Source organism: Pezoporus occidentalis, unplaced genomic scaffold (assembly GCF_034315485.1).
Source record: "Pezoporus occidentalis ecotype Australia unplaced genomic scaffold, CSIRO_AGI_Poc_V1 ctg58, whole genome shotgun sequence".
NCBI lineage: Eukaryota > Metazoa > Chordata > Aves > Psittaciformes > Psittacidae > Pezoporus > Pezoporus occidentalis.
In genome coordinates this window covers 125701-134886 of record NW_026915921.1, presented here as the reverse complement: position 1 = coordinate 134886, position 9186 = coordinate 125701, and the positions used below count along the sequence as shown (strand labels likewise).

The 9186-nt window shown below is 42.8% G+C and overlaps 1 protein-coding gene across 1 annotated transcript; it reads left to right on the top strand.

The window, feature by feature from the left end:
• The first annotated feature begins 1282 nt into the window (after positions 1-1282).
• TMEM129 (transmembrane protein 129, E3 ubiquitin ligase) lies at positions 1283-8641 on the top strand. The gene is made up of 4 exons (XM_062638628.1): positions 1283-1541; positions 2510-2984; positions 5297-5456; positions 8010-8641. The coding sequence occupies exons 1-4, from the start codon at positions 1337-1339 to the stop codon at positions 8256-8258; spliced, it is 1089 nt and encodes a 362-aa protein (XP_062494612.1). The 5' UTR covers positions 1283-1336; the 3' UTR covers positions 8259-8641.
• Positions 8642-9186: the final 545 nt, after the last annotated feature.

Genomic DNA, 9186 nt, shown 5'->3' with positions numbered 1-9186 from the left:
TAGAACAGGCCCTCAATGGCATGGTTTAGTGGTGGTCTTGGCAGTCCTGAAGTAATGGTTAGACTTGATAATCTTAAAGGTCTTTTCCATCCTAGTTAATTCTATGATTCTGTGAATATAAGTAAACTTAAGAGTGTCCCCCCGAGAGTCAGTCCTGTGTGAGTTTATGAAATCATGTTGATACCATGAGGACTCTTTAAGGGAAATGAAATTTGCTGATATGGAAATTAATGCTTAGAAGCTGGAAAGCTTTAGGTCCACATTTAAATTCTGCTTCTATTCAGAGTTCTATAATGATAAATAAAACCACAAGAACTTCCACCATGTTCAGGACTTTTGCACTACTGTCCCACATAGCTGTTAGAGCATGTTATCGCTCTTCCCCCCTCAAGCATACACACATCAGTCCCCTGTGCTCCCCCAAGTACGTCCTCATAATACATGTTACTGATCAACAACAGGCACACACGACCCATCTGCCAGCTGTTGGATTTCACATGCTGGGGGTAGCATTTCCTATTTACTTAAATTTCCCCGTCAGTAGCAGCATGTAACGTTACGTTGCTTCCTCTGCTGTGCTATTCCAATTGCACAATTTCTCCATTCTCTAAGAGACCAGTATGGCATTTATTGTGATTAGAGGGTGCAAGCAGGGGGTATGTTGCACTTTTAAGAGAAACGGTGATTATTGTGGCTGTTAGTTGTTATTTGTAGTTCAGTAGTAACCACAGACCCCAGCCAGGCCTCTCTGTTTACTGTGCTTGGAAGTGCACAAGCATGATCCTAACATCTGTCTCTCTTTAATGCCTTTTAAGATCTGACATCCGTGTCTCGGTAATTCCCTGAAGAAGATAGTACATAAAATACCCCAGGAGAAACAAGGAAAAGGCTTTTTCAGACCCGTAAGTAAAACGGGCTGTTTCCCTACTTTAGCAGGGTGATGCCCTCATCCAACAGGGATCTTTGAGTTTAGTTTACAGGTCGCCAGCCGTTTCTAAGGCCTGAGGCTACGGGGAGGGCTGGCTCCCGGAAGATGCGAGTCCTGGCCAACGCTGGAGAGACCGGGGCTGAGCGAGATGGTCGGTTCCTTGCTGGAACGGCGCCACAGCCCCGGGGCTCGCCACTGTGAAGGCCGCGACCGCGGGGCTCCGTACAGCGGCCAGCAGCGGCGGGCAGCCTCCGCCAGGCCCTGCCATCCCGCCGCCGCGCCTCCGCCCCCCGGGCCACTACCGGCTCCGCCCCAACGGAACTGCCGGCCGTCCATCCGGAGCCACGGCGGAACTACGGCTCCCAGCCCGCCGCGGGCTGTGCTGCGCCGTGCCCGGCGGGGCGCAGCATGGAGAGCCCGGCGGTGACCTTCACGCTGGCCTACGTGGTGTTCTCCGTGTGCTTCGTCTTCCCGCCCGACGAGGTGCGCTCGGCGGGGCTGACGGTGCAGAGCCTGCTGGCCGCCTGGCTGGGCAGCGAGGATGCGGCCTTCGTGCAGTACCACCTGCGGCGCACCACCGGCACGCTGCTGGCGCACTCCCTCCTGCCCCTCGGTGAGCACCAGCTGCGGCGGGCGAGGCACCGGGGTGGAGGGGGATGAAAAGCTGTTGCCAGGGTCCTGCTGTGCCCGCTGGGAGCCGGAGGGTCTTCAGCAGTGCCCGTCCGGTGCACGCAGGCGTGGGTCAGTCCGTCACGCTGTATACATCCTGGGAATAGCCTAAAGGGGGCCTGTAAGGAAGCTGGAGATGAGCTTTTGACAAGGACATGTAGAATAGTACAAAGAGTAACGGTTTTAAACTGAAAAAGGGTAGATTTAAATTAGATACAAGGAAGAAGTTCTTCCCTGTGAGGGTGGTGAGACACTGACACAGGTTGCCCAAGAAGCTGTGCCTGCCCCATCCCTGGCAGTGTTCAAGGCCAGGTTGGATAGGGCTTGGAGCAACCTGCTCTAGTGGAAGGTGTCCCTGCCTATGGCAGGGGGTTAGAACTGGATGAGCTTTAAGGTCCTTTCCAACCCAGATCATTCTGCGATTCTGTTTTAGTATTGTTCTCGCCTCTTTGTGATGTACACAGTGAGCTTTCTAACTAGTTGGCTGCATCTGAATACATGCAGTTACAGAGAAGTAGTATTTTATTTAACTTGTGAATTCAAATCAGCTTCCTTTAGCCATACAGTTCTGCTAAAACTATATGGCATCTTACGGGTTATTTATTCAACCAGCAAATTCAAATCAGCTTCCTTAAGATACATATTTCTGGTAAAAGTGGCATTTTATGGGTGATTTTATTTAACCTGCAAATTTGAATCAGCTTAATTTAGCTATGTAACTCTGGTTAAAATAAGTGACAGGTAACAATTTACCTTAGGTTGCTTATGACAAGAGGGTTGAATTTGAGTTGTCATCCAGAGGTACAGCAGCTCTTCTGGAGATGAGCTCACTGGTTAGATAACTATGATTTCAGGGTATGTATTTATGTATGTACTTTATTGCTTTCTGAAAGTAAGCCTTTTTCCTTGCAGGTTATTACCTTGGTATGTGCTTTGCTGCACCTGAAAAACATCTTTGCTTTTTCTACCTGGCTTCAAAAGGATGGAAAACTTTCTTCTTCTTCGCTGTTCTCTTTCCAGCAGTCACTAGTGCCCTGGCATATTACTGGTCACGGAAAGGTTGGAATAATCATCCATTAGCCCGAACACTCGCTGTTTATGCTCTCCCGCAGTCAGGTTGGAGGGCAGTAGCTTCTTCCATCAATACAGAATTTAGGAGAATTGACAAATTTGCTACTGGAGCCCCAGGAGCAAGGGTGATTGTCACGGACACATGGGTGATTAAAGTGACCACCTACTGTTTACATGTTGCCCAGCAGCAGGACATTCATTTGACAGTGACAGACTCCAGACAGCATGAGCTCACCCCAGACTCAAATATGGCTGTGCAGTTCCTCACCATCCGTGTTGCCAGTATAAATCCCTACGTGAAGGCATTTGATATCCGGTAAAACAACTACACTGTTATATCTGTGCTGTTTGATGGTGCTAATGAAATGCTTTTGTGGCAGAGCTGAAGACTCCGAAGGTCTTGTCCCTTCCTTTTTGGTCCCTGCCTGGTGTTCAAAGATGCTGTGTTTGCAGTTCTGCCACATAGTGCTGTGAAGAAAGGTTGTTTAGAAGGATTTGTACAAGTACAGTATTGAATGCACAGTGGTTAAACAGAGGGACTGCCCTGTTTGATCCTTTCTTAGGAAGAGGATTGTGCTGGATGCAGAAAGAAAGAACTGGAAAAACTTGGGTGAAAGATGGAGAACAGGAATGAAAGGGAGAATCTTTGGTCTTCTGAATTCTGGGGGAGGAGAAGTAGTTATTTGTCTACAACTGGCTGGTTTTCATCCATGACTGTTTTTCTGTCTGCTCAAGGGTCATAATTTTGTCAGTGCTCAGAAGCATTCTCTTTGAGCTATTACAAACCGAATTCCTTAAAGCAAGGAAGTAATCTTGGTCTGTTTCTGTGTTCTCATAGCAGGAAATCATAGCAAACATGCTGCAACCTGTCAGGGCTTGTTTTCCAAAGGTGCATGCTGGTTTTTTTCAGCAGTCTGTGGAGCTAGGCAAAAGTACAAGTTCTGCAGAAACCTGTAACATTAAATAGAAGGATGCTAAAGTCCCTAAAGTTGGCATTAAACTGAGTACACAAAATCATGTTAGTGCTTATAAAACTATATTTGAAAAGGCCTTTGAGTGTCTGCTTGCAGTGAAGTTGCATGACAGCAGGACTTATTTACTATGTAACTAGAAATAGTCAGATCTCCAGACTTGTAGGTGAGCAGAGGGGTCCTGGCAAGCATGCATAAGGCATAGCCATGGTTGTATGAGATATCCAGGTGAACAGAGCTCAGAATGAGAGACTAGTGAAGGTAAGCGTGAAAATCCTGAGTAGACCTGTGGAGTGGTGACCAAATAAGTATTAAATAACTAATTATTTTTTTTCTGTAAGTGCTTCAGTGTCAGGGTGACAAATCTACATCCCCAGCTCAGAAAATCATGTCTTTTTTGACAATTTCTTTTTTGGAAAAAAAAAAAAAAAATCAACCCCCCAAAACTTTATTTTGTGGCTATAGAGAACTACACCGAGAACAGTGTTTAAAAGTTCTTGTAATAAGATATGTCAGAAATAGCAAGTCTCTGCTAAAATACAGTCATACAGGATTTAAGAAAAGTGGCATAGGACAGAATTCCCCTCCTAAGGATAAAGGATTATTGTGTATATCCAGAATCAGATTACATGCAGTGTGATGTTTCTAGAAAAATGCTTTTGTGCAGTCAGGCCACATTTCCCTGGGTGTGCAATGTGATTTTTTTTCCTCTGCATAGAATGATCTCTGTTATTTGCACAGATAATAGCATCTGTTAACAAACAACAGTATCCAATAGTAGTTGAAACAATGGAGACCACCAGGTGCTTAAACTAAGCCAGCATCGCATTGTTCTGGGCTTTAGGAAGAACAAGGAATTTCAGGGCGATGTTCCCAGGGCTTCTCTGTGAAAGCTGTGTTAAGAGTGGAAACGTGGAAATGGGGAATTCTGACTATACACTTCAGAACCATTTCAATAAAAAGGGGTTACAACAGTAATGTGTCACTACCGGGTCTGCCTAAGGTCTCATGTGCCTCTTGAGGTCTGTGGGCCTCAGTTTACTTAGTGGAAGTAAACCTAATGTGGTATGCAGCTTGTTACAGCCTTAACTCAAAGTGTAAGTTGCATTCAGCAGCTCTTTGTAACCATCATGAAATTTCAGTTTCATCTAAAATTGAATCATAAAACCACAGAAACTGATACTGATTGATACTTTTTTGATACTTCTATGTACTATATATCACCTTGTGATACATGCCACATGATAGAACTCTGATTTCTGTCCTCAGGAATTTATAAATTAGAATTCAGGTGTAGTACAAGTAAACTGGAATTAAAAAGGTGGACAGAAATTGAGCGTGAGGCATTTTACAGTTAATGCATGATTTAGGTACCTAAATATTGATAACTTCAAACCCTTCATTTTTTGTATGTTTTAGTTAATCTCTGGCATATCCTGTCAGATATGAAGGAGGACTGTGTGTTCTGTTGTGTCAAAAACAACAACTAAACAGCAAAAGAAAACAAAATAGTCAACACTTACTTATTGACTAGTGTGTACCAACCTAAATAGCTTTTGTGTGGATTCACTTCTCTGGTGGTAACCTCTGCAATGTACTATCAAGGTATTTGAATGGATAATTGTGGTAACGTTTTGTTCCATCTTTTGTTCTTCAGGTTGAACTCGACAGAGTATGGGGAGCTCCGAGAAAAGCTCCATGCTCCTATCAGCAATGCAGCTAATGTTGTGATCCATCAAAGCCTTAGTGATTTATTTCTAGAAACCTTTACATCTCTGGTGGAAATTAACCAGACATACTCTGTTCCAAGCACCCAGGTGAGACTAATCATTATACTTTTCAGTATAGCTGAGCCTGCCATTACAGTGTCATTGATAACTTAGGGCTTTCGAAGACAAATTTTAAGATAAGTCATTGTCAAGGGCTTGACCAAAAAGTTTTGTGGTTGAATGATGATTAAATGATAATTATTATATGGTAATTAAACAGTAATCAAAGGGAATTAAATGGTAATTAAACAGCAGTCAAACACTCCTAGTAATTAAGCTAGCCTTTATACAATATGCCTTAGATCTGATACAGAATGTTGCTTACCTTGCTGTAGATAATGGAGGCTGGGTAAGGGATCTCTCAACCTTGAGGAATAATTGTGAGAGGTGTTGTACCTCAAGGGAGATACAGCCCACTGCTGCACAAGATAGCAAAATGGGCTCAGGGGTACAGATATTTGTAGTGTAAAGTGACTGACTCATAGTCAAATTCCCCTTCAGGGCATGTGCAGCAGTCTTAGTTTTGTCTGGTTCATATCAGGCTGGCACCATTAGCTCCTAATAAGACATGGCCTAGATGCCTTAACATGCCAAGAAGGTCTGGCCTAGCACACTTGCTCAAGGTCTGCACAGCAGGGTTGACTCCAGTCAAGCCTCCTCTTCAGCAGTGCCTGGACCATCATGCTGTTCACATATTGGGGTGGGTGCATCCGTCACAGGGGCTCACCTTCCATTTCAGTAAACGTGTAATATAGTTCTGGCTGCTTCTTCCGTTCCTTCCGTAAGGAGATGATCTGTATTGTGAGCATGACATTTTTGAGAAATAGCATAGTGGAAGAAAGTCCCCTATAATAATTCCCATCTTTTGGAAATGATGAGGTTACATATCCGGAAGGTTTATGGGAGCTAGAGTAACAGCTGTTGTTACTGTTCATTAGGCAGTTTGCTCCATTGCAGCTTACTTTTCCAGATAGCCAGGTTTTGCTGGATCTTGTTCTGAAATTAATCAGTGATTCTTAATTGGACCTTGGTTTAATTGTAAATAATGCCAGAGTCCTCCTTGCTGTAATATTTGTGACATGGTCATTATTATACTTGTGCAGCAGTCAGAAGCGTGACTAGAGCACTGTTCAATATACCAAAGATAACTAATTAAACTAGTTCTGGTGACCTTGTGGTGAGTCTGTGTGAGCGGTTCCAGCTCATGGAGTGAGCACTTGGTACCTTTACTAGTCTTACTCAGCTTGCATGGTGTTTTCGCTGTCTGGTTACATGAACTAGCTAATATCAAACTGGGTCAGATATGCCTGCATGTAATGTAGTTGTGCATTTTGGTAGCTGCGACAGTGTGCAGTGAAAAGAGATGTTCAAAATAAAGAGAAGATATTAATGTGAGAGTTGCTTTCTCAGGCCTTTTCATTTGTGACACATTTACATGTCAGCTGAGCTACTGAACTTTGGTTTGACACTGAGTGATAAATAACATCAGAAATTGATACAAACATTTAAAATACAACATGGCATTTACCCTGTTTTGAAGCTCTATGAATAAGTTGGAAAACATAGTTAACCTTTCTATGCTAGAGTTTTTTCTGTCTAAAAAGACTAAAAGAAACAGTAATTTCACAAGTGAAAGCTGATCCAGCTTCCAAAAGCAGCAGTCCTGCTTTCTGCACACTTCTCATCCCATGTTGACACAAGACTTTGTCCGCAGTGAACCTTGTTGGGAGAGATGATCAAGGTGAAAAGCAATATGACTGGTTTTCACCTGGATCTGCTCCATGGGCAAGCTCCCAGTGTGGTGGGACAGACTTGAGTTAACAAGGGAAGAGACACTGGAGGTGGGAACTGGAGACCACAAAGCAAAGCAGCTTTTTTTTACATCAGTAGCAGTATGGAATAGGATTCAGGTCTCCATGCCTGTTCAATGTGCTGTCTTTTGACTTTTGTCAAGTTCTTGGAGAGCTTTGGCTGGAAGACACATGGGAAATGCTAATTACTGTTTATTATTTGCAAAACACTTCCTAGCAAAATGACCTCCCTATATGCAACTGCAAGTTTATGTGGCATAACAAACTGTGGGGAAATAGCAATTATTCCAGTATTAGCCAAGAAAAATTAAGTAAACTTCTGGTCCTTCAAGATGAGTGGCCGTTGTGTTGAGTAGAGCCCTGAATTCCTCTGTTATTTACGTCTCTTAGAAAGGCGGAAGACAGGAACAGCCACTTGCTGTAATAAGTGGTAAGAACTTTTTCCTTTATTTATTGTCCTTACTTTATATAGGTATGTTTTTGAAAAACAGTATGTCTAAATGATGAAGACAGCTACGTGCTTACCTTGCCCTAGCTGCTGTGCTCTGAAAATAGGTGGAGCTCTTCAGAGAAAGAATGGGTTTTTTTCAGTCATTTTCATTTATTCAGTCTCATGCAGCAGTTCTGGGTTTTTTTTTGTTTAAACATACTTTGTCCTTATTCTAATAAAAGAATTGTTCTAATAAAACTATGGAGATTGAAACTATTTGATATCTTCTGGTGGGGCAGTTCTTGAGGCTCTGCCCTCCGACTCCATTGGTCAGGGTTTGACGTTTTCTTCTTTCTCTAGGAACTGGAGCCATGCATAGGGTGCATGCAGACTATTGCTAACATCAAGCTCATCAAGAACTGCCAGGAGCCAAACGAAGGGGAGTGCCAGCAGTGCTACTGTCGTCCCATGTGGTGCCTCACCTGCATGGGCAAATGGTTTGCCAGCCGACAAGATCAGCAGCGCCCAGAGACGTGGCTGTCGAGCCAAGTGCCTTGTCCAACTTGCCGAGCCAAATTTTGCATTTTAGATGTTTGCATAATACGATGAGTAATACATGGGTATGTTTTAACTTTTTAAACTTCATTATTTCAGAGTGGGTTTGGTTAAAAGGCCTGTTAGATTTGTTTCTGAGACTTCATGTTCTACAAAGGTGCAGGCTCCAAAGCTTTCTTTTACAGTGTTGAAAATAGATGTAAATCTTTTCAGTTCCTCTCAACTTTTACTTGTATCTTTGGGTTTTATTCCCTACATGTCAGTTTATGGAATTTTATTTAATCCAGACTTTGTTTTCTTCTTGGGTTGAATAAGGATATACCTTTACATTCACAGTACTGTCCTCTTTTTTAAGTTTCAACACAGGTTAAATTCTTTCAGTTTTTAAACTTAACTTGGGTTTTTATTCTTTAATAAAGGGCTAACTGAGAAAATTACTTTAGTTAGACATCAGTGATACTTTTGTTCTTTTTCAATCCATTTGTAAAGTTCTTATTAATCTTTAGCAGTATTCACTGAATAAGTATACCAATTGTGTTCCTTGTGCTGCTCCCCTCCACTGAGAAGGGGGACCATTTTCTGTAGGCTAAGAATTTAGTCCCTGAAGATGTGTAACTCCCACAGGGACCTTTTATTCCAGTAATCTGCTTCTGGCTTATGTTTTTATGGATGTATTTATTTCAGACAACAGAAGGAGTTGGAAACATTCCCCATTTACTTGCGCTGCTAATGCTATGCTTTGTGAAATCTGTTGGTTGCTAGAAGCTGCATAGCTTAGGGTTTCAATGCTCTTTAGGTGATGGACATGGGTTTTTTTATACATTTGAGTAGAGTGCAGCAAACATCTGAACTATCTAAATACTCTGAAAGAATGCTCAGCTGTTCCAAAGCCCATAAGCTTTTTCTGAGGGGTTATTTTGCCTCTAAAATTGATGCCAGGATCACAAAGGTAGAAGTTGACATGCTAGATGCCTGAATAATG

Coding starts and splice junctions, on each gene's coding strand:
- TMEM129 (XM_062638628.1), top strand. CDS start 1,337: ATGGAGAGCCCGGCGGTGACCTTCACGCTGGCCTACGTGGTGTTCTCC. Junction 2,985..5,296: donor GTGAAGGCATTTGATATCCG/GTAAAACAACTA, acceptor TTTGTTCTTCAG/GTTGAACTCGACAGAGTATG. Junction 5,457..8,009: donor ACTCTGTTCCAAGCACCCAG/GTGAGACTAATC, acceptor TTCTTTCTCTAG/GAACTGGAGCCATGCATAGG.